Here is a 25,383-nt window from a genome sequence, read left to right as displayed (position 1 = left end):
TCAGGTGAAAAAGCATTATACACTAAGGGCCAGATTTTCAAAGGTATTTAGGTGCCTAAAGATGCAGAGAAGTTCCTAGCTGGATTTACTAATGCTCTTAAACAGGTTATGAGCCAGAAGTTTGAAGGTATTTAGAGCCTAGTGGGACTTTCAAAAGCATCTTGTCACATAATATCTGTTGAAATCAATGAATTTTAGGTACTGAGGTGTTGTAAAATCCCACTAGGTGCCTAACTAAGGCTATGTCTATGCCGCACACCTTACAACGGAACGGTAGTGCAGCGGCAGTCACACCATTGTAAGGTAAGCTGTGTAGCCGCTCTTTGTTACCGAGAAAGCTCTGTCTTGGTGACAAACTAACCCCCCACCCTCCACCAGGGGCAGTAGTGTCATTGACAAGAGAGTGGCTCCCACTGACAAAGCACTGTCCACACCGGTGCTTTTCATCATTAAAACTTTTGTCGTTCAGGGGGCTATTTTTTCCACACCCCTGTGCGACAAAAGTTTTAACGACGAAAGTGCAGTGTAGAGAAAGCCTCAACCTTTTGAAAATCTGTTCTTAAATAAATACTGAATAAAGTTAAAAGGTATGGTAGGACATATCTGAAGATCTGGGGAGAGAAGATCTTTCTTTCTTTCTTTCTTTCTTTCTTTTTCTTTCTTTCTTTCCTTTCCAGAGAACACATGGGACACATGCAATGGAAAAATCAAACATCCATCACCAAGTTCATCCTGCTGGGATTCAGGAACTTGAATGAAGTTCAGATTCTGCTTTTTGTGCTGTTTCTAGTGATCTACATTGTGACCCTGGCTGGGAACCTTCTCATGGTTATGCTAGTTGTGGCTGATCGGCAGCTTCACACCCCCATGTACTTCTTCCTGGGGAACTTGTCTTTCCTGGACACCTGCTACACCTCAGTCATTGCCCCCAGGTTGCTGTCTGGATTCTTGGCAGAGGACAGGACAATGTCCTTCGGGGACTGCATCACACAGTTGTTCTTCTTCAGTGCTTTGGCTTGCATTGAGTGTTTCCTACTTGCAGTCATGGCTTATGACCGTTATCTAGCCGTATGCAAACCATTCAGCTATAATGTTATAATGAACCTCAGGTTCTGCCTTCAGTTGGTATCTGCCTCCTGGATAACTGGTTTCTCAGTCAGTGCATTAGCAGTGGGGATGGTTCCCCAGCTAAGCTTCTGCGGTCCTAATGAAATTAATAATTTCTTCTGTGACATGGAGGAGCTACTCAAATTGTCCTGCAAAAAAAACCCCTTGGCGGAAATGATCATTCTGGTCTCCTGCTCCCTGGTGTCCCTGGTCCCTTTCCTCTTCATCGTTATGTCTTACATTCTTATCCTCTCGGCCACCCTGCAAATTGCCTCCTCTGCTGGGAGGCAGAAGGCCTTTTCCACCTGTGCCTCTCACCTGCTAGTGGTGAGTCTGTATTATGGGACCATCGTTATCATGTATGTGTCACCATCTGCTGAGCAGTCCCCAGCCTTCCATAAAGCCTTGTCTATCATGTACACAGTCGTCACCCCGATGTTCAACCCCATCATTTACAGTCTGAGGAACAAAGAGGTGAAGAGGGCCTTCAGGAAAGTCATGCTGCAGAACTTAGGTATGATTTAGCCTGTCATTTTCAGAATGGCCTATGGAAGTTTGGCACCCAACTCCCATTGGCAGATTACTGCTTAATTCCTTTAGGCTACTTTGAATAACCTAGCACAGATCTCAACAGAACTTGGTTATGCAAGTCACTTAGATACTGTGATACAAACCCACACTATCCAGGAAGAGGATAATGAGCTGCTGTGGGCTCAGTCACCTCTGTCCCGCTCCATTGTGACTATTTAAATCCATGGTATGCCCACACCTTGAATACTGTGTGCAATTCTATTCATTTCAATTCAAAAAAGATATATTAAAATTGGAAAAGGTACAGAGAAGGGCAGCAAAAACAATTAGGGGCCTGGAACAGCTTCCATGTGAGGAGAGATAACAAAGACTGGGTCGTTCATCTTGGAACAGAGGTGATTAAAAGAAGATATGATAGAGGTCTATAAAAGCATGACTGGTGTGGAGAAAGTGAAAAAGGAATTGTTACTTACCCCTTCACATAACACAAGAATTAGGGGTCACATGATGAAATTAATAGGCAGGAGGTTTAAAACAAAGAAACAAAAGCATCTCTTCACACAATACACAGTCTACCTGTGGACCTCATTGCCAGGGATGTTGTGAAGGCCAAAAGTATAACTTGACTAAAAAAAATAGATCAGTTGGGGGATGATAATGGAAAACAAGTGTTACTGCTTTTTGAAACCTTTACCACCATTAACTGTTGTCATTAATATAAAGGGAAGGGTAACCACCTTTCTGTATAAAATGCTATAAAATTCCTCCTGGCCAGAGGCAAAACCCTTCCACCTGTAAAGGGTTAAGAAGCTAAGATAACCTCGCTGGCACCTCACCAAAATGACCAATGAGGAGACAAGATACTGTCAAATCTGGAGGGGGGAACAAAGGGTCTGTGTCTGTCTGTGTGATGCTTCTGCCGGGAACAGATCAGGAAAGCAGCTCAGAACTCCTGTAAAAAGTTAGTAAGTAATCTAGCTAGAAATGCGTTAGATTTCCTTTTGTTTAATGGCTGGTAAAATAGGCTGTGCTGAATGGAATGTATATTCCTGCTTTTGTGTCTTTTTGTAACTTAAGGTTTTGCCTAGAGGGATTCTCTATGTTTTGAATCTGATTACCTTGTAAGGTATTTACCATCCTGATTTTACAGAGGTGATTCTTTTACCTTTTCTTTAATTAAAATTCTTCTTTTAAGAACCTGATTGTTTTTTCATTGTTCTTAAGATCCAAGGGTTTGGGTCTGTGTTCACCTGTAAAAATTGGTGAGGATTTTTATCAAGCCTTCCCCAGGAAAGGGGGTGTAGGGGTTGGGGGGATATTTTGGGGGAAGACGTCTCCAAGTGGGCTCTTTCCCTGTTCTTTGTTTAACATGCTTGGTGGTGGCAGCATAGGGTTCAAGGACAAGGCAAAGTTTGAACCTTGAGGAAGCTTTTAACCTAAGCTGGTAAGAATAAACTTAGGGGGTCTTTCATGCAGGTCCCCATATCATACCCTAGAGTTCAGGGTGGGGAAGGAACCTTGACAACTGTAAGTGTGCAAGTCACGTAGACAGCCAGTTGGGGCAAAACAATTAACAAATTTGTAGAAAAATAGCAAAAATAAGTAAAGCAGGAGGTCATGACATGGAATTCAGCCGCAAGTGGTAACCACAATGTTGGCACATATCCAAAATCTTAACTATAAAGATAAACAAGAGCCAGGAAAACAAAGCGAGAGAGAGAAGACACTGATTGAAAACTTCTAGCAAGAGCCGGGGTCACAAACCATTCTCCCCTGATGACCTGCAGATGACTGGCCATCGGAAGCGGGAAGCTGCCCATTCAGCATCACCTCTGATTGTACGTCACCACGGTTCGAGGTGCTTCTAGCTTACTGCGATAGGGATTTTTGTGTTAATAAAAGGCTTTGTGTGTTTGAACTGCTTGTGTCAGTCACTTATTGGACAAAGGTGTCGTGTCCTCAGGGAATTCCTGAGACCACCCCAGTACAGTGAAACCCTTGGAAGGGTAACAGAGGATGGGGTCCATCAATGGCTATTAGCCAGGATGGTCAGGGAGGCAACCCCAAGCTCCAGGTGTCCCTAGACCTCTGACTGCCAGAAGACTGGATGACAGGGGATGGATCACTCAGTGATTGCCTGTTCTGTTCATTCCCTCTGAAGCACCAGACAATGGACGCTGTTGGAAGACAGGATACTGGGCTAGGTGGACCATCAGTCTGACCCAGTATGGTCATTCTTATGCTCCTATGCCCCATTACTGGAGGGAGGGGCTAACAGGGAAAAGGCCAGCTCATTTGGGGTCTGGTAGGGAGCGGGGACTGATCTCCAGCTCTGACTCTATGAGATAGGACAGGCTGGGAGCAGGAACCGACCAGAGATGGGTGCTGGCCAGTCCCTCCTTGAGGGAAGGTGGATGTGATATGGGACTATTGTTTTAATTTGCTCCCGCAGTAGAAAGAGAAAACCTGAGACATAAGGCCTGGTATAAGGGGCCTGGTATGAGGACTAAGGCCTGAACTAAAGTAATCAGGCCCTGCTGATATAAAGCAAAGTTAGCAAGAGTTAGGCTATAGGCCCTGATACAAAACATGCCTGCTTGCAAGTTCACAGAACTTGGCAAGAACAGGGCTGGTATTGCAAAACCAGACACATTGCTGAGAAGTGCTAGGTACAGGACACGCAGGCAAACACATTCCAGAACACCCCAATACCAAAGATGGTAGGAACACACTCTCCAAAGATAAAAGGGACACATTGACCCCCCTTAAATGTAAGCGGGGGAATAGTCCCACTCTTGTGGGGAACTTTCCTGACTTCTGCACTATCCCGGTGAAGTGGGCTAGCAAAAGGATCTGAGTCCTCACTCCCACTTCCTTTACCCAGTGGCCTCCCTGCCCTTGAGGACTCCCCTTCCACTCCCCTGTCTGGCAGAGTCCTCGTACGCCCAACAAGGCTGGGCCCAGGATTCCCGGGGGGCTCGACCCCCAACCCTGCTGTGGTCACCTAGGACAGGGGATAGGGTGTCCCCACTCCGGGGTACTCTCTCTGCACTGGGCACTTCTCTGACCCACTGACCATTACATACAGTTTAAAGCAAATGCAAGTTATTTAATCAACAATTAATTTTAAAAAAGAATAAGGGAAAATGGGAAAGGTTAAAGGAAACACATCAGCCCGCTCTGTGGCAGGGAACATCAAAAACAGTGTCTCTGGAACATCAGGGCAGTTCACAGTCTGTTCCTTGTAAGTCCCAGGCCTTCTTCTCAGGCCCTGGTTATGCTGCAGGGATGCTGTGGGTTGGACACTTGCTCTGGTGGTGGCCACACGCTCTTGGGCTCTAAGGGTTAGGACCCTTCTTCCTATTGTCGCCCGCGCCCTGTCGGGGTTACAATCTAAGCCTGGCCTGCAGAGCCTCTTGGCTGAGGCGACTCCCTGTGCTGGGCCCGCTGCCCAGGGTCCCCCTCGCTCTCCCCAGCTGCTCACCGCACCCAGCTCCGGACTGCTCCAGCCCCAGCTGCACCACTCGGTCTCTGCACTGCTGCTCTGCCTCCAGCTCCTGGGCTGCTTCTTTGGCCCCTCTGCCTCTGGGTGCTGCAGCTCTGCTCCCAGGACAGGTCTGCTCTGCAGGCTGCTTCTGTGACTCTGCTCCCAGCACTGACCTGCTTTGTGGGCTGATTTTCTGGTCTCTCTGGCTCTGGTTGCTGAAGCTCTGCTCCCAGGGCAAGTCTGCTCTCTCTGGGCTGTGCCTCTGGCTTTGGGCTGCAGCTCTGCTCCCAGGACAGGGTCTGCTCTCTCTGGATCTGGCCCAGCTCTGCTCCCCAGCTCAGCTTGCACCCCTGCTTTCCTTTAGCTCAGCCCCACTCTGTCTGACCCAGGCAATTCCAGCTCACAGGGAGGATGGGACCTCCCTGGCCTCCTGACTCCCTGATTAGCCTGTCCGCCCTGACCTGGAGGCTGACCTGGAGCATTGGCCTCTCCCCATTGTTCCTGGGGACTATCAGTCTCAGGGTCCTGATTTCCCATAGACCCTTCCCCTTTTAGTACTGGGAGCTAGCCAACCAAAACACCCCCACTGAATGTTAGTAAGGGGGCAACCATCCCCTTACATAAAGATATGGTCAGTATGACAGTGTGATGATAGAGATGTTTTGATGGAACCAATAAGTACAAGGTAAAGGGTGGTAACTCACCACATCAGAGGGGCAATATGTAACTTGTTTGTATGAGTGCATCAAAAGGGGTCGCAGAAGGGTTGTCTTGGTCCAGCCGAGGGGGGGGGGGGGAGTAGAAAATCACACTTCTCACTGAGCTGAGTCCATTGTAACGAACATAGACGTGCTTATGTACCTGTGGCATGTATAGGGTGCTAGGGCCATGCTTCATTGACAATAAACCTGGCTGAGTGCCTTCACCACTGGCTGAGTGTGACATACTACCCTGGGGTGTAATGTGGAACTGGGGTACAGCTGAGCCTTCTGTCTCACCAGCCGGGATTCCCTGACTTACTGTGACGCTGTGAAAAGTTGCAGACCTCTCCCGGTCCTGCACTCACACAAGCATTTACACAGGCAGGGACATACCCAGCTGCAGCTACATGAATGCAGTTGCCAGTCACTCAACAATATAGAAGCTTCAGCCCCCTCCCTAGGAACCCTTGTACCGTCTTGCCCTTGTCAAAACCCTGACCAGGGTATGTTTATTATCCAGTCCACCCCCCCTCAATGTAGAGAGGACAATGCACCAGCCCCTGTTCCTGAGCAGATTTCCCTTTGCACTTCAATCAAGACACTGTTTTAGGTAAAAAATATAAAACAGATTTATTAACTACAGAAAGAGAGATTATAAGTAATAGCATACAGATCAAAATAGATCACCTAAGAAATAAAACAAAATTGCAATTTAAGTTCTATAAACTAGACAGGATTTGCATTGAGCAGTGTCTCACCCTGATGGTACAAACAGTCCACCAATCTTCCACACACAGGCTAGAAATCCCTTCAGCCTGGCCCACATTCCCAGTTCAGTCTTTTTTTCCCCAAGGTGTTTCTGGGTGTTGAGTTGTAGGGGGAGTGAGGCCCAGTGATGATGTCACTTCCCCCTTTTATAGCTTCTGCCATGTGGAGAGAACTTCTTTGTTCCAAGCAAAGTTCCTGGCACAGTTTGTGGAAAAGTACATGCACAAGATGGAGTCCAGAATCACATGATCTAGTCACATGCCCGTGCATGCTTTGATGAGTCATAGCATCCATTACATATATACTGGCTGAAGCATCTGCAGGAAAGCCCTTCAGGTAAGGATAAGCTTATCCCATGACCCATTGTTTTTGCCAATGGGCCATTACCTTGAATAGTCCACTCACAATGTGCTGGCTAGACTGAATGTAAACTAGCTTGTGGGTGTCACCTAGCAGTAAGCACATTTGAAATACAGATGCACAGTCAATATTCATAACTAGATATACAAAAATGATACATGCATACAAATAAGATAATCATATTCAGCAAACCACAACTTCCATTGACACCTCACATGACATTTTGTACAAGATGCATCATAATAATACCATAATCATATCACTCTGGTGAATATGGGGTACAGCGTGTCATACCGAGTCTGTGGTCTTCTTGAGCAGTTCGACTGAGGTCTGCTGAAATAGTGACCTGTGCAGAGCTGGTACGGCACACAGACAGAACACACAAACGCAGCCGACAATTGACGACAGCTCCCAGTGTCTTGCCTGTGGCTGCTGAGTGAAATGGCCAAAGGGGGCACCTCAACTGCAGCAGGCAATGCTAAATAAAACCCTTCTGTCGTTTGCACATGATCGAGGACCACTGAAGTAGCCCAGCCTTCGTTTATGGAGATTATTTACTGATGTACATTGTCATGGTTTATATTTTAAAAAATGTTATTTACTTAATTTCCATCACTAAATAACTATCGTCTCTGTGATACAACTTACAGAAAGATTTAAGTAATTTTAGTGATTGTTGTTGTTGCCTGAACGCCTTGCAGAGTAAGAAAAAAGCCTGTAAAAATAGTTTACAGGAATGTGAATTGTGAAGAAATAAGTCCCTGGGGAATAGCAATGTTTGACAAAACCCTCATGCAAAGCAGAACTTTACAATACTATATCAAAATGTAGAAAGACCGGTTAGAGCTTTCAAACTGATTAAAGGAGTTCTTTAAAAAAATAGTGTTACTTTGTTTTTTTTTTAAATTTTGCCTAAACAAATTGCCCAGAATACAAAAAGATAACCCAACAAAACTGCTCTGCCTGAAATTGGTAAGAAAGTTTAAAAATCCAGGGTACAATTACAAACCCCACAATTGAGGGTTTTTACAATAAAAACGTGTATTTTTTTCAAGAGACAAAAGCAACAGCTCAAGTGACACTCAAGTGACCTCAGACTAACACTGCTGTGAAGGGTATGTCTGCACTGCAATCATGGGGTGTGTCAAGGTTCCTCCCCCACTCTGAACTCTAGGGTACAGATGTGGGGACCTGCATGAAAAACCTCCTAAGCTTATCTTTACCAGCTTAGGTCAAAACTTCCCCAAGGTACAAAATATTCCACCCATTGTCCTTGGACTGGCCGCTACCACCACCAAACTAATACTGGTTACTGGGGAAGAGCTGTTTGGACGCGTCCTTCCCCCCAAAATACTTCCCAAAACCTTGCACCCCACTTCCTGAACAAGGTTTGGTAAAAAGCCTCACCAATTTGCCTAGGTGACTACAGACCCAGACCCTCGGATCTTAAGAACAATGAACAATCCTCCCAACACTTGCACCCCCCCTTTCCTGGGAAATGTTGGATAAAAAGCCTCACCAATTTGCATAGGTGACCACAGACCCAAACCCTTGGATCTGAGAACAATGAAAAAGCATTCAGTTTTTTACAAGAAGACTTTTAATAAAAATAGAAGTAAATAGAAATGAAGAAATCCCCCCTGTAAAATCAGGATGGTAGATATCTTACAGGGTAATTAGATTCAAAAACATAGAGAACCCCTCTAGGCAAAACCTTAAGTTACAAAAAAGATACACAGACAGAAATAGTTATTCTATTCAGCACATTTAAAGAAATCATAATCTAACACATACCTAGCTAGATTACTTACTAAAAGTTCTAAGACTCCATTCCTGGTCTATCCCCGACAAAGACCAGCATATAGATAGACACACAGACCCTTTGTTTCTCTCCCTCCTCCCAGCTTTTGAAAGTATCTTGTCTCCTCATTGGTCATTTTGGTCAGGTGCTAGCGAGGTTACCTTTAGCTTCTTAACCCTTTACAGGTGAGAGGAGCTTTCCCCTGGCCAGGAGGGATTTCAAAGGGGTTTACCCTTCCCTTTATATTTATGACAGGGTGTGACTGCAGCATGTGTAGACACACCTGAGTCAGCTTTAATCTAGCTCGCTCAGGTACCGGACCAATGGCGCTGCAGCACTGTCTGCTTCAGCCTAGGCTGGAGGAGCCCACCCGGAGCCCTACGACCTTCCTTGCACGGCAAGTCTGTGCTGAAGCGTGCACTACCGTGGCTTTAATGCTCCAGCACTTGGTAGTTAGAGTAAAGTGCGCTAGGGACTGTCCGCACCAGCTGCAATCACACCCCGTGTTCGCAGGGGAAACTGGCCCAAAGGCAAGCCCATAAATTCAACCCCATGTATGGAAACTTAATGAGACAGGTCTGAAAAAAAGGATGAGAGTGGCTTAAAAATGATGAGATATAAACAAAACAAAACAAAAGATACACTGTTGGGTGGAGGGTTATTCATCTTCTGGCTCCTGAGCATGCAGGGGTCACCTTTCCAAGTTTCCTCTCCAACCACGAGGGCTAGAATGCTACTTCAGCTCCCCAGCTGGATTAAATCATTGTCTTCTTTGGAGTCAATTGGCCAAATCCCCCATCTGGTGTAAATCAGTCTCACTCCAGTGGAGGCCAATGGATGATCCAATGTGGAGTGTAGATGGCATGAGAATGACTATCTCGCCTGGTGGTTAGAGCACTTCGCCAATATCCCGCCCCCCTTGACCTTTTGTTATTCAGCCCCCGTGGAACAGCTTCAGTAGGAGCAACTGAGGATGCTCCATGTCTGAATACGTCACAGCCCAGTGGTTCTGGCAGCCACCTGCGAGATGGCCGATCCCTGCTCAAATACCTTCTGCCTCGCAGGCAGAGGGGAGCTGGTCCTTTGTTTTCTCGCTGAGCCCAGAACCTGGCCTCTTATTTGTAATGGGGTCCTCTTATTTTGCTAGTTAATTTCTGTATCACTAGCCCTGGGAGGTTTGTAATAACATAGCACAACCTTCTTTTGTGCTGCCAATTGAACAGTCAATAGATAAAGCCTACAATGCATTAGAAATCTCCTCGGTAGGTCTCATAGTTCACAGTAAATTTGAACAAAACGGGATGGATTTTCAACCCCCCACTCCACTCTCACTGACCACTGTAGACGCCTTATTGCAGTCGACCCCTAAGTTTTGGCAGTAAGAGTTCCCTAGGTGACCGTGGGCATGCGCACGGCTGCCCTGCTATAGGCATACAGATGTCTAAGCCCCACAGCAATGCACAAACTGGAGGAAGAAAGAGGTTCATCCGCATAGCTCACCTGTGGGGCCCACCACTGCAGGCTGTAAGCCTGGGGACTAGAGCCCGGATCTGTGAACTCAGAGCGGAGTGCTGCAGCCATCAACTTTGCTCTCTCTCTATCTGGCCAAATTTCTCTTTAATCAGCAGTGGAACAGCTTCAACATGGGGATTGAAGCTGCCATCCCCGCCCCCTCGCCCCTGCACCATGACACTATCCCACTGCCCAGTGATGAGGGCCCTCACCTCAGAGGTAGCAGATGTCTCTTCTAATCCCTTCTCCCGCTGAGGCAGTGAGGGGACTTGACCTGGAGTCTCCTCAGGTAAGTACACTGACAACTGGGCTAACAGTTCTGAGGGAAGCCATCTTCCTCCTTCTTGCACCACGGCTCAGGCCCCATAGGTGAGGTAGTCAGAGGAACACCTGTCTTTCCCGGGTTGAGAATCACTCTGGGGCTTAAGCTTCTGGACATCAAGATGGCGACTGCAGTGCACATGCCCCGAGGCTGAAACATAGACACCCAGGGAAACGTCACTGCAACAACTTAAATGCCAAGGGAGTTTAGGCACTACAGGGTTCTGCCACAGCTGAGCAAGAGTTTAGTGAATTCCAGGGGTGTGTAAATCTGTGACTCAGACACCTACAGGGGCAGATAGGTGCCTAAATCCCTGTGTGAATCTTATCCAGGAAAACTAACTCCTCCCTGCTGTACTTAGGTTCTACATGGTCACAGTGAAAAGCCTTGCTGGAAATGTGCAAGTCAGAGCCAGGCACAGATTTTCTGCCCTTCATGAGCATGAGCCAAACAGAGATGTAGTTTTAAAACTCCTTGGTGGAGGAGGACACAATCTGCTGGATCTCATTCAAAATCTTCTCCTTGTTGTTGGACACATTCATCTTTGCTCTTTTGAGGAGTTCTTTGACATCGTCCTCTGGGTAGGATGAAATACAGGTGGTAAACCTGTCTCTGAAGTGCTCTATTTCATCTAGAAAGAAAAAGGGTGGGTAAGTGCCAAATAGAGGGAAATAGTGGTTCTGCTTTCACAGTTTTACTGCTCACAGAACCACAGTACCTAGAGAGGCAGGGGAACAACATGGACAACTCCTGAGGTTTTCACAGAATCACAGAAATGTCAGGCTGAAAGGGACCTTGAGAGGTCAGCACCTCCAGCTTCCTGTGTTGAGGCAAGACCACGTGAACCTATACCATCCCTGACAGGTGTTTGTCCAAGCTGTTTCTAAAATCTTCAGATGGGGATTCCACTACATCCCTTGGAAGCCTATTCCAGAGTGTAACTACCCTTAGAGTTAGAAAGTTTTTCCTAGTTTTTTTCCCCACACAAAACAACATGTGACTGGACAACTAGTGACATCATCATAGACATTAAAGGGGAAGGAAAGCAGATCTTCATAAGTAAAGAACACATCATGGATTTCCTGACCAATTTGAATGAATTGAAATCAGCAGGGCTGGATGCTATTCCCTGAGGGTACTGAAGGAATTAGCTGAAGAAATCTCAGAACCACTGGCAATTATATTTTCAACTAACGGATGACAAGAGAGGTCCCGGAAGACTGGAGAAGGGCTAACATAGTGCTCATCTTTAAAAATAGGAAAAATGACAAGCTGGGAAACTATGGACCAATCAGGCTGATTTCAACATCTGGGAAACTTCTAAAGCAATGTATAAAAGATTTAATATGCAAATACCTGGAGAAAGAAGGGATAATCACTAGAAGCCAGTCTGGATTTACCTAGAACAAATCATGCCAAACCAGCTTGATTTCCTTCTTTGACAGGGCAACTGATTTGGTGGATAGGGGGAATTCAGTGGACATAGTATACCTGGACTTCAGCACGGGTTTTGACACTGTCCCATATGACATTCTGATAAGTAAGCTGGAGAAATGCAGGTTCAATAGAACTACCATTAAGTGTATCCATAATTGGTTAAACAACTGCAAAGAAAGAGTAGCTATAAATGGAGTGATGTTGGATTGGAAGGAGGTCTCGGGTGGGGTTCCTCAGGGATCTGTTCTGGGTCTGGTGTTGTTCAACAGCTTTATTAAAGACCTGCATGTATGGATAGAGAGCATCCTTATCAAATCTGAAGATGACACAAAGCTAGAGGACTTTGTAGGAGAGAGGTATGATTCAGAGGGAACTGGGCTATAGAGAACAAAATGAAATTCAACAAAGACAAATGTAAGGTGCTACACTTAGGGAATCAAAACCAAATGCACAAATACAGAATTGGGGAAAACTGGCTTGGCACCTGCACTGCTGAGAAGGACCTGGGCAAAAAAAGCAAATACAATTTTTGGTTGCATAAACAGAGGTATAGCATGCAAGCCAGAGGAGGTGATAGTACCGCTCTACTCAGCGCTGGTTAGGCCTCAGCTGGAGCACTGTGTCCAGGTTTGGTCACTAATGTACAGAAAGGATGGAGAGAAGCTGGAAAGGATCCAGAGGCCAGTGACAAAGATAATCAGAAGGATAAATTGCAGCCATATGAGCAAAGGCTGAAGGAACTGGGTATGTTTAGTTTGGAAAAGCGGAGGTTCAGGGGACACACAACAGCTGTCTTAAAAGGCTGCCGTAGAGAAGATGGAGAAAAGTTGTTCTCTCTTGTCACAGAGGGCAGGACAAGTGGCGATGGGTTCAAACTACAGCACAGCAGATTTAGATTAAATCTCAGGGAAAACTCCCTAATTGTAAGAACAGTTGGACAAGGGAACAGACGCCAAGGGAAGTTGTGGAAGCTTCTTCACTGGAGGTTTTCAAAAGGCGACTGGAGCCATCTGTCTGGGATGGTTTAGACACAACAAGTCCTGCATCTTGGCAGGGGGCTAGACTAGATGATCCTTGAGTCCCTTCTAATCCTATGATTTGAATAACTAACCTAAATCTTCCTTGCTGTAGATTAAGCCCTTTACTTCTCCTATCTTCAATGGACACCGAGAACAGTTGATCCTATTCTCTTTATAACAGCCCTTAACATATTTGAAGACTCTTATCAGGTCCCCCTTCAGTTTGTTTGTGAGTCTCACAATATTTCTTTTTCTTTTTCTTGAAGCTCCAGATCCTGCAGACAGAGGATTAGGTGAGGATCGTAGCTGTTATTTATATTTTCAAAAGTAAGTTTCCAGTCCTTAGGTTTCAGAGAATAACCTGAAAATGTGACACTAATGTACTGTAAAGGTGCAGAAACCAGCAAACAAACACAAATAAGAGGCACTTATTGTTTTGTTAACAATGTCATGCTTTTAAGCCCATCTCATGCTTTTAAGGGAGCTTATCTATCTATCTGTCTACTACCTACCTACACTGGTGGTATCTGAGTGCTTGTATCTGAGTGTTTGTTGTGAGGACAGTTTGACCGTGTGCTTGATTGGTTGTTTGAAAAGGGCGGGAACTGGGAGTGCTTTGTTCCAGGTGAGCCTTAAGTGGGCCTGACTGTATAAAAAGCCAGTCAGCTGCGAACGAGCTGAGCAGTGAACAGAAGGAGTTTGCCTGTGAGTTCATCCGGGGAGAGCCCACTGAGGCTTACATCTTGCCGGATTCTCTGTGTAATTACTACAACTCCTGAGGAAGCTCGTAGAAGGAAGGTAATATGGATGGGGGGTGTTCAGCTGTTATGACCTGCACTGGATGTGCCATGTTTGTCTTTCTTCCAGAGGACAGAAGCGACTTTGTGTGTACAAAGTGCAAGCTGGTCTCCATATTGGAAGAGAAGGTTCAAGGTCTGGAGCAACAGGTATCGACCCTGCGTTGCATAAGAGAAACTGAAGATTTCCTGGACTTACGTCAGGATATGCTTCTACAGGCACAAGGTTCTGAAGATTCAGAGCAGGCTGCACATCGGGGACAGGAGGATGGTGAAGAAATTTGGCATCATGTGACCTCCAGAAGAAAAAAGGGGAACGTCCATGTACCAGCAACGCAGATACAGGTAAGTAACCGTTTTCATGTTCTCTCCACAGGTACTAATGCGGAGAGTGGACCAGATGATACGTCTGAGGGAAGGGAGCAGAAGGAGACTCTGCCGATTGGAAGGCATGAGATGCACTGTCCTAGGGTTGGGGGTTCCACGATCACCGCTCCCAAGAGAAGGAGGTGGGTGGTGGTGGTCGGGGACTCTCTCCTCAGGGGGGCTGAGTCATCTATCTGCTGCCCCGACCGGGAAAACCAAGAAGTCTGCTGCTTGCCAGGAGCTAAGGTTTGCGATGTGACGGAGAGACTGCCGAGACTCATCAAGCCCTCGGATCGCTACCCCTTCCTGCTTCTCCACGTGGGCACCAATGATACTGCCAAGAATGACCTTGAGCAGATCACTGCGGACTACGTGGCTCTGGGAAGAAGGATAAAGGAGTTTGAGGTGCAAGTGGTGTTCTTGTCTTCTCCCTGTGGAAGGAAAAGGCCTGGGTGGAGACCGTCGAATCATGGTGTGGGACAATTATGTTACCTGGCTGCACGTGGAGGGAGAACCAGACTTCTAAATACATTTCATAATACATAAGATAACTCCAACAATTAATTATACTTAGAAAACAAACAAACAAACTGTCATAAATATAAAGGGAAGGGTAAACCCCTTTGAAATCCCTCCTGGCCAGGGGAAAGCTCCTCTCACCTGTAAAGGGTTAAGAAGCTAAAGGTAACCTTGCTGGCACCTGACCAAAATGACCAATGAGGAGACAAGATACTTTCAAAAGCTGGGAGGAGGGAGACAAACAAAGGGTTTGTGTCTGTCGGTGTGCTGCTCTTGCCAGAGACAGAACAGGAATGGAGTCTTAGAACTTTTAGTAAGTAATCTAGCTAGGTATGTGTTAGATTATGATTTCTTTAAATGGCTGAGAAAAGAATTGTGCTGAATAGAATAACTATTTCTGTCTGTGTATCTTTTTTGTAACTTAAGGTTTTGCCTAGAGGGGTTCTCTATGTTTTTGAATCTAATTACCCTGTAAGATATCTACCATCCTGATTTTACAGGGGGGATTTCTTTATTTCTATTTACTTCTATTTTTTATTAAAAGTCTTCTTGTAAAAAACTGAATGCTTTTTCATTGTTCTCAGATCCAAGGGTTTGGGTCTGTGGTCACCTATGCAAATTGGTGAGGCTTTTTATCCAACATTTCCCAGGAAAGGGGGGGTGCAAGTGTTGGGAGGATTGTTCATTGTTCTTAAGATCCAAGGGTCTGGGTCTGTAGTCACCTAGGCAAATTGGTGAGGCTTTTTACCAAACCTTGTCCAGGAAGTGGGGTGCAAGGTTTTGGGAAGTATTTTGGGGGGAAAGACGCGTCCAAACAGCTCTTCCCCAGTAACCAGTATTAGTTTGGTGGTGGTAGCGGCCATTCCAAGGATAACGGGTGTAATATTTTGTACCTTGGGGAAGTTTTTGACCGAAGCTGGTAAAGATAAGCTTAGGAGGTTTTTCATGCAGGTCCCCACATCTGTACCCTAGAGTTCAGAGTGGGGGAGGAACCTTGACATGGTGGCACAGTGGTGGGATTAACCTGAAATCATTTGAGATCCAGTTGAGATATTTTGAACTAGAAATACAGATTTTAAAAAGGAAATTTTTTTTTCTTTGGAAAGAAAGTCCAGAAAGCAGCTTTGAAACTGAAAGCAGCTTGGTTTCTCTCTGCTTTGTGGCCAAGCAGAGACAAGGGGATTATCTTGTGAATTGCAGGTTTTTTTGCCTGGAGGCAGGGTACTTAACTCCTGCAGGGAAATTCACAGTCTTCCAACCCATTGTTTTTTTTTTTCTTTTCTTCCTAAAAGTAAATAGGGGGTGTGTGTTCTACCCATTTGCTTTTTCTTTGGGCTGGGTAAGCAGGTTTCCAAGCAGTTGGAGGTTTTTTGCTTTAATTTGGGCCCAGAGCAGAGACAAGGGAATTGTCTTTTTCTGTAGGCTGACAATCACTATCAGAGAATAGGTATTCTATTGCAGCACAGCAAAATTTTACAGCCAAGTTTTGTTTGTTTATTTCTAAACCTCAGGTGTAAAGTTAGTTAAAAACAGAGAGGTTAGAATGACCAAATCCTCAGCTCAACTACAGCTGGAATTAGCCAAATTTCAGGCTGAGGAAAGACAAAGGGAACATGAAAGACAGATAGAACTCATGCGGCTGGAGAAGGAGGTACAGGAGGCTGCCCACAAGAGGGAAATGGAGGCAAGGAAGCATGTGGAGGAGGAGAAGGAAAAAGAGAGGAAGCATGTGGAGGAGGAGAAGGAAAAAGAGAGGAAGCATGTGGAGGAGGTGGAGAGGATAAAGGCCCAGCAGAATATACCAACAAACCCTAGCAATCCTTCTCCAGGTACCACTTCCCATCCCAGAAAGTTCCCCACCTACAAGGCAGGTGATGATACTGAGGCCTTCTTAGAAAACTTTGAAAGGGCCTGCCTTGGGTACAACATCTCTACTGACCAATACATGGTAGAGCTGAGGCCGCAGCTCAGTGGACCCTTAGCTGAGGTGGCAGCTGAAATGCCTAAAGAACACATGAACAAGTATGAACTGTTTAAATCCAAGGCGAGAGTCAGAATGGGGATAACACCCGAGCAGTCTCGTCGGAGGTTCAGAGCCCTAAGGTGGAAACCAGACATGTCATTTACCCGACATGCCTACCACATTGTGAAACATTGGGATGCCTGGATATCAGGAGCAAGTGTTGAATCTCCAGTAAATTTGCCCTTCCTAATGCAAATGGAACAATTCTTAGAGGGTGTTCCTGAGGAAATAGAAAGATACATCCTAGACGGGAAGCCCAAAACTGTAATCGAGGCAGGAGAGATTGGAGCCAGATGGGTGGAGGTGGCAGAGAAGAAGAAAACTGGTCGCAGTTGGAGTGGAGACCAGAAGGGACCACCCCAGACCACACCCTATTACCGGGGGCCGCCCAAAGCCCCACCTACCTCCCAAAGAACCCTCCAGACCCCTTATCGTCCCACCACCCCGTTCTCCAGCAACCCTCCTCGCCCCAGTGACCCGTCAGCTGGACGATGTTTTAAGTGTAACGAGCTGGGGCATGTAAAGGCCAACTGCCCCAAGAACCCCAACAGATTACAGTTCATTGCACCGGAATCACACCAGAGGTCCACAGGCCCAGATACCTCCCAGATACCCTTGGAGCGGAGGGAAGCTGTGAGTGTGGGCGGGAAGAAGGTCACCGCGTGGAGGGACACCGGAGCACAAGTGTCAGCTATCCATGCTTCCTTAGTGGACCCCAATTTAATCAACCCAGAGATCCAAGTGACGATTCAACCCTTCAAGTCCAACTCTTTCAATTTGCCTACAGCCAAGTTGCCTGTCCAGTACAAGGGCTGGTCAGGAATGTGGACTTTTGCAGTCTATGATGATTATCCCATCCCCATGCTGTTGGGGGAAGACTTGGCCAATCATGTGAAGCAGGCCAAGAGGGTGGGAATGGTCACCCGCAGCCAGGCTAAACAAGCCGTGAGGCCTAGCTCTGTTCCGGAAACTTCTATCAGGACCCAGTCAGAGGTGATGGACCTGGACCCCAGGCCAATGTCTGCAACAGCAGTAGTGGATCCAGTCCCAGAGACCCAGACGGAACCAGTCCCAGAACCGGAACCAGCCGAACAACCAACACCAGACCCCGTGTCAGCACTGAATCCAGTACTTGCAACCTCAACACCAGAAGGCCCCACCGAACCTGAACTGGCAGCAGCCGATAACCCGACCCAAGAGGCTCAGCCGGAGCCTGAATCCCAACATAGTGCACCAGCGGAGAGCGGTTCACAGTCAACAGAAACAGCTCCATCCCCTATATCGCTTCCAGAGGGACCAAGCCTAGGTCCACAATCCCATGAGGAACTGATGTCTCCAGCATCAAGGAAACAGTTCCAGACCGAACAGGAAGCAGATGAAAGCCTCCAGAGAGCTTGGACGGCGGCACGGAGCAACCCACCGCCTCTCAGCTCTTCTAATCGATCCAGGTTTGTTGTAGAAAGAGGACTTTTATACAAGGAAACTCTTTCTGGTGGACACCAGGAAGACTGGCCTCCTCAGAGACAGTTGGTAGTTCCAACTAAATACCGGGCCAAGCTCTTGAGCTTAGCCCATGATCACCCTAGTGGCCATGCTGGGGTGAACAGGACCAAAGACCGTTTGGGGGGGTCATTCCACTGGGAGGGAATGGGCAAGGATGTTTCTACCTATGTCCAGTCTTGTGAGGTGTGCCAAAGAGTGGGAAAACCCCAAGACCAGGTCAAAGCCCCTCTACAACCCCTCCCCATCATTGAAGTTCCATTTCAGCGAGTAGCTGTGGATATTCTGGGTCCTTTTCCGAAAAAGACACCCAGAGGAAAGCAGTACATACTGACTTTCATGGATTTTGCCACCCGATGGCCGGAAGCAGTAGCTCTAAGCAACACCAGGGCTAAAAGTGTGTGTCAGGCACTAGCAGACATTTTTGCCAGGGTAGGTTGGCCCTCCGACATCCTCACAGATGCAGGGACTAATTTCCTGGCAGGAACTATGAAAAACCTTTGGGAAGCTCATGGGGTAAATCACTTGGTTGCCACTCCTTACCACCATCAAACAAATGGCATGGTGGAGAAGTTTAATGGAACTTTGGGGGCCATGATACGTAAATTTGTAAATGAGCACTCCAATGATTGGGACCTAGTGTTGCAGCAGTTGCTCTTTGCCTACAGAGCTGTACCACATCCCAGTTTAGGGTTTTCCCCATTTGAACTTGTATATGGCCGTGAGGTTAAGGGGCCATTGCAGTTGGTGAAGCAGCAATGGGAGGGATTTACACCTTCTCCAGGAACTAACATTCTGGACTTTGTAACCAACCTACAGAACACCCTCCGAACCTCTTTAGCCCTTGCTAGAGAAAACTTACAGGATGCTCAAAAAGAGCAAAAAGCCTGGTATGATAAACATGCCAGAGAGCGTTCCTTCAAAGTAGGAGACCAGGTCATGGTCTTAAAGGCGCTCCAGGCCCATAAAATGGAAGCATCGTGGGAAGGGCCATTCACGGTCCAGGAGCGCCTGGGAGCTGTTAATTATCTCATAGCATTCCCCACCTCCAACCGAAAGCCTAAAGTGTACCATATTAATTCTCTAAAGCCCTTTTATTCCAGAGAATTAAAGGTTTGTCAGTTTACAGCCCAGGGAGGAGACGACGCTGAGTGGCCTGAAGGTGTTTACTACGAAGGGAAATGTGCTGGTGGTGTGGAAGAGGTGAACCTCTCCATGACCCTTGGGCGTATGCAGCGACAGCAGATCCAGGAGCTGTGCACTAGCTACGCGCCAACGTTCTCAGCCACCCCAGGACTGACTGAACGGGCATACCACTCCATTGACACAGGTAATGCTCACCCAATTAGGGTCCAACCTTACCGGGTGTCTCCTCAAGCTAAAACTGCTATAGAACGGGAGATCCAGGATATGTTACAGATGGGGGTAATCCGCCCCTCTGAAAGTGCATGGGCATCTCCAGTGGTTCTAGTTCCCAAACCAGATGGGGAAATACGTTTTTGCGTGGACTACCGTAAGCTAAATGCTGTAACTCGCCCAGACAACTATCCAATGCCACGCACAGATGAACTATTAGAGAAACTGGGACGGGCCCAGTTCATCTCTACCTTGGACTTAACCAAGGGGTACTGGCAGGTACCGCTAGATGAATCTGCCAAGGAAAGGTCAGCCTTCATCACACATCTCGGGCTGTATGAATTTAATGTACTCCCTTTCGGGCTGCGAAATGCACCCGCCACTTTCCAAAGACTTGTAGATGGGCTCCTAGCGGGATTAGGAGAATATGCAGTCGCCTACCTTGACGATGTGGCCATATTTTCGGATTCCTGGGCAGACCACCTGGAACATCTACAAAAAGTCCTTGAGCGCATAAGGGAGGCAGGACTAACTGTTAAGGCTAAGAAGTGTCAAATAGGCCTAAACAGAGTGACTTACCTTGGACACCAGGTGGGTCAAGGAACTATCAGCCCCCTACAGGCCAAAGTGGATGCTATCCAAAAGTGGCCTGTCCCAAAGTCAAAGAAACAGGTTCAATCCTTCTTAGGCTTGGCCGGTTATTACAGACGCTTTGTACCGCACTACAGCCAAATCGCTGCCCCACTGACAGACCTAACCAAAAAGAAACAGCCAAATGCTGTTCAGTGGACCGGAAAGTTTCAGAAGGCCTTTAACAAGCTTAAAGCGACACTCATGTCTGACCCTGTACTAAGGGCCCCAGACTTTGACAAACCGTTCCTAGTAACCACAGATGCGTCCGAGCATGGTGTGGGAGCAGTTTTAATGCAGAAAGGACCTGATCAAGAATTCCACCCTGTAGTGTTTCTCAGCAAAAAACTGTCTGAGAGGGAAAGCAACTGGTCAGTCACTGAAAAAGAATGTTACGCCATTGTCTACGCTCTGGAAAAGCTACGCCCATATGTTTGGGGACGGCGTTTCAACCTGCAAACCGACCATGCTGCACTGAAGTGGCTTCACACCGTCAAAGAAACTAACAAAAAACTTCTTCGGTGGAGTTTAGCTCTCCAAGATTTTGATTTCGACATCCAACACATCTCAGGAGCTTCTAACAAAGTGGCTGATGCACTCTCCCGTGAAAGTTTCCCAGAGTCAACTGGTTAAAATCGTCCTTGAGATGTGGAAAATATTGTTAGTCTTTATGTACTTGGTAGTATATTTAGAGATGCATGTGTCTTATTAACTCTGTTTTTCCTAGAGCTCCAGGAAGAAATCCCAGCCAGTGTTTCACCCTAGCTGAGATTTGGGGGGCGTGTCATAAATATAAAGGGAAGGGTAAACCCCTTTGAAATCCCTCCTGGCCAGGGGAAAGCTCCTCTCACCTGTAAAGGGTTAAGAAGCTAAAGGTAACCTTGCTGGCACCTGACCAAAATGACCAATGAGGAGACAAGATACTTTCAAAAGCTGGGAGGAGGGAGACAAACAAAGGGTTTGTGTCTGTCGGTGTGCTGCTCTTGCCAGAGACAGAACAGGAATGGAGTCTTAGAACTTTTAGTAAGTAATCTAGCTAGGTATGTGTTAGATTATGATTTCTTTAAATGGCTGAGAAAAGAATTGTGCTGAATAGAATAACTATTTCTGTCTGTGTATCTTTTTTGTAACTTAAGGTTTTGCCTAGAGGGGTTCTCTATGTTTTTGAATCTAATTACCCTGTAAGATATCTACCATCCTGATTTTACAGGGGGGATTTCTTTATTTCTATTTACTTCTATTTTTTATTAAAAGTCTTCTTGTAAAAAACTGAATGCTTTTTCATTGTTCTCAGATCCAAGGGTTTGGGTCTGTGGTCACCTATGCAAATTGGTGAGGCTTTTTATCCAACATTTCCCGGGAAAGGGGGGGTGCAAGTGTTGGGAGGATTGTTCATTGTTCTTAAGATCCAAGGGTCTGGGTCTGTAGTCACCTAGGCAAATTGGTGAGGCTTTTTACCAAACCTTGTCCAGGAAGTGGGGTGCAAGGTTTTGGGAAGTATTTTGGGGGGAAAGACGCGTCCAAACAGCTCTTCCCCAGTAACCAGTATTAGTTTGGTGGTGGTAGCGGCCATTCCAAGGATAACGGGTGTAATATTTTGTACCTTGGGGAAGTTTTTGACCTAAGCTGGTAAAGATAAGCTTAGGAGGTTTTTCATGCAGGTCCCCACATCTGTACCCTAGAGTTCAGAGTGGGGGAGGAACCTTGACACAAACATTCTAACTCTCAGGGTAGAGACACTCTGGAACAGGCTTCCAAGGGAGGTTGAGGAATCCCACTCACTGGAGGCTTTTAAGAAGAGCTTGCACATTCATCCGTCAGGGATGGTCCAGATTTACTTGGTCCTGCCTCCGCACAGGTAGCTGGACAAGATGACCTCATGAGGTCCCTTCCAGCCCTACATTTCTATGATCCTGTAATAACAGTAAGCCCAGCAGGACTGTAAACATAACAAATAAATTTAACACACCCACTGACAAGACCACCACTGCCTCCTGAGGTTGCCCTGTCTCACCTAGTTCTCAACTCACTACTCAGCAGGAATGTTCCAAAAGTTATCAAACACTCTAGACAGGGACTGTCTTTCTGTCTTGTGTCTGTCCAGCACCTAGCACAATGGGGTCCTGCTTCATGGCTTGGTCATCTAGGCACTGTGATATTGCAAATACCAAAACTCATTATTATTGGTCAGAATTTGGTTTTACCATTCCGCAGGAAATTTGGACTTTAGTTTGTATTCCAAATCAGGATGAAAAGACAAAATTTCGACCTTTCCCACCAAATGATTTCCATTTTGGGTCGATCAAAATGTTCCATTTCTATAAAATCAAAATGTTGCCTTCCTATTTTTACTCTTTAAAGATTGTCTGCTATAGTTTCATTTACACTGTGTTATGGCTGAAACAATTTGAAAAAAATAATACAATTTTCTGCAGACAGTTTTTGCCAAAGAAAAAAAATGTGTTTTGCCAAAACCCAATTTTCCACTGAAAAACAGTTTTGAGGAAAACATTTCAAGCAGCCCTATATACAAGGCAGTTGTGAATCAGGCCTTGAATGCCAGTGGCATAGCTCTGTTTTTAATGTAGTGTCATTTGTGATGGTGTGTGTCTGTCTGTAGATCCTGCCCACAAAGAATTCTTGAGCGTGTGCCTATCAGCACCAATGGTAGGGGAACGGTGAAGCCAAGCTTAGATCTTTAGGAAGAAGGTTTCAGTCCAGATCCTATTTGGTAGCCTTCACTGAAATGTGCCTGCTCTATGGTAGGGCACTCTTGGAATGAATAAGGGGAAAGTATGTAGGCAAAAGATGATGGTGATGCAAGCTTTATACTGTGGTTTTGGTTTTTTTCCCTCCATGCGAAGAATTTTGCTATTCCTGTCAAATTTAGCCTATTGTGCATTGTTCAGATTTTATCTCAAATAGAGCTTAAAACATTCTCCAAAAATATAAAGTTCAGTCGAAAGACCTGATCTTTTCTAGACAGCCCTTTCCGAATACCCAAAAGGACACGTGGAATAAAATGATGTCAATGTATGAATATTTAACTCTGTGTTTTCCAAATTATACTTCAGAATTTGTTTGGTTTTCCCCTAAACAAAACCCATGACAGATGCAAAAGGGGGAAATCAAACATCTGTCACAGGATTCATCCTCCTGGGATTCAGGAATACCCTGGAGCTGCAGACCCCTTTCTTCCTGCTGTTTCTAGTGATCTGCATAACAAGCAGGGCTGGGAACAGCCTCATCCTGGTGCTAGTTGTGGCTCATAAGCACCTTCACAACACCATGTACTTCTTCCTGGGGAACTTGTCCTTCTTGGAGACCTGCTGCTCCTCCGCCATCCTGCCCAGGGTACTGGCCAGTCTCTGACTGGGGGAGAACCATTTCTTTCTATGCCTGCATCACACAATAGTATATCTTTGGCTGCTTAGCAGCTACAGAATGTTATCTCCTAGCAGTGATGTCTGATGGTCGTTATTTAGCAATGTGCAAACCCCTGCATTATACAATAATTATTCATGGCAGGTTCTGCCTCCAGCTAGCAGCTGGGTCTTGGGTAAGCGGGTTACTGGCTAGTTCCATAGTCATGGGAATGATGTTACAATTAACTTTCTGCGGCCCCAATGAAATTGACCTTTTGTGAGTGTGTGTGTGATTGCAACCCATTGCCGAACATTTCCTGCAGTGACACACACCTTGTGGAATTTTCAGCTTACACCCTGTCCTTTATATTCACCCTGCCCCCGTTTCTATGTATGCTGACATCCTAAGTATGTATTATGTTTGCCATCTTGTGAATCCCTTTCACTGCTGGAAGGCAAAAGGTCGTCTCCACTTGCTCCTCTCACCTCATCGTGGTGACAATTTTCTGTTGGACCATCACTATTGTGTACGTGTTACTGAGAGACCTGAACAAAATGTTCTCTCTCCTGTACATGGTGCTGACTCCCCTGGTCAATCCCCTCATCTACAGCCTGAGAAACAAAGAGAACCAGGAGGCCCTGAGGAAAGCTCTCAGTATATTTATGGCTTTCAAGAGAATTCAGACCATCCAAGCTAATTTGTGTACAATAAATCAAAATGGAGAGAATCTGGATCCAAGAGTAGCAGTCAGGATTGCCCTTCTCCATGGGCTATTAACTCATACCAGGGAAAAGGGAAGCCATTCCACAGAATTATTTAATCAATAAACGTAATGTCTTTGTGAATTCCACATGGGCGAATATTGGTCAGAAATGGAAAAAAAACAAAACCCCAGTTTACGGAAAAGTTTCCTTATTTTGAGGTCATTACCACTGAGTGGGGTTGAAAACAGGGCCACTTTTTCATATTTTCTAAATTCCAAGAGACTGCTCTAAGACAGAAATATACCCTGTGCAGAATCACAGTATTACAGCTGCCCGACAGACACGTGTGTCTGCAAGATTAATCTGTGGGGGTTTTTCTAGTGTGTAACAGGAAGGAAATAAGAAAGGAAATTTGTGCCCAGCTGCGAGCAAGAGATATCGGGCAATATTCCAATCTTATTTACACCAATGGTAAACACAGAGTAATGTTGCTGAAGCTGATGATGTTCCTCCAGATTTGCACAAGTTTAACTGACCTTAGAATCTGACCTATTATTCCTGATGGTGAGTTTCTATTGCCTGTTAATTTCCAAATCCGTTTTCTAGTGCTGTGTGAGATGATAACACTTGGCAACGATGCTTCCTTCTGCACACTGAATATTATATAAATGAGCTATAATGTTGCTCATCATTTTCACTTTCTGGCCTCAGAACTAGAATAGCCCCCAATATGTTCCACAGTAATCCGATCGTTCATCGTAAGTTAAAGCACAAAATGGTTAACAAAACTGCTGCAAACTTCATTTCAAGGTCAAAGAAGGCTAACATCTATAGAGATGGCCGAATAGTTTAGAGCAAGTGATGCACACAGTGACTTTTCCCAAATTTTCCATGAAGAACCACACACTGTTCCCCAATGTGCACTCATTATTCAAAATTACTCACCAAAAAATGTCAATAAATATTTGACCACAGATGTTCCCACGAGCAACCTGGGTTTATTACACTTTTATTCATTGTGTGTAATTTTTTCCTAAATTGCTTAAGTGGCTTAGGAGCTAACCTCGGAACACCAAG

The 25,383-nt window shown here is 45.9% G+C and overlaps 2 protein-coding genes across 2 annotated transcripts; both read left to right on the top strand.

Moving 5' to 3' along the window:
* The first annotated feature begins 684 nt into the window (after positions 1-684).
* LOC125622616 (olfactory receptor 5AP2-like) lies at positions 685-1,632 on the top strand. Its single transcript, XM_048820740.1, has one exon. The coding sequence runs from the start codon at positions 685-687 to the stop codon at positions 1,630-1,632; it is 948 nt and encodes a 315-aa protein (XP_048676697.1).
* A 14,180-nt stretch (positions 1,633-15,812) lies between these two features.
* Positions 15,813-21,381, top strand: LOC142068833 (uncharacterized). Its single transcript, XM_075118886.1, has 2 exons — positions 15,813-19,580; positions 20,964-21,381. The coding sequence occupies exons 1-2, from the start codon at positions 16,271-16,273 to the stop codon at positions 20,999-21,001; spliced, it is 3,348 nt and encodes a 1,115-aa protein (XP_074974987.1). The 5' UTR covers positions 15,813-16,270; the 3' UTR covers positions 21,002-21,381.
* The last annotated feature ends 4,002 nt before the right edge of the window (positions 21,382-25,383 follow it).

The sequence above is a fragment of the Caretta caretta genome, chromosome 13, assembly GCF_965140235.1.
Source record: "Caretta caretta isolate rCarCar2 chromosome 13, rCarCar1.hap1, whole genome shotgun sequence".
Taxonomy (NCBI): Eukaryota; Metazoa; Chordata; order Testudines; family Cheloniidae; genus Caretta; species Caretta caretta.
This window is presented reverse-complemented; position numbering and strand designations above follow the sequence as displayed.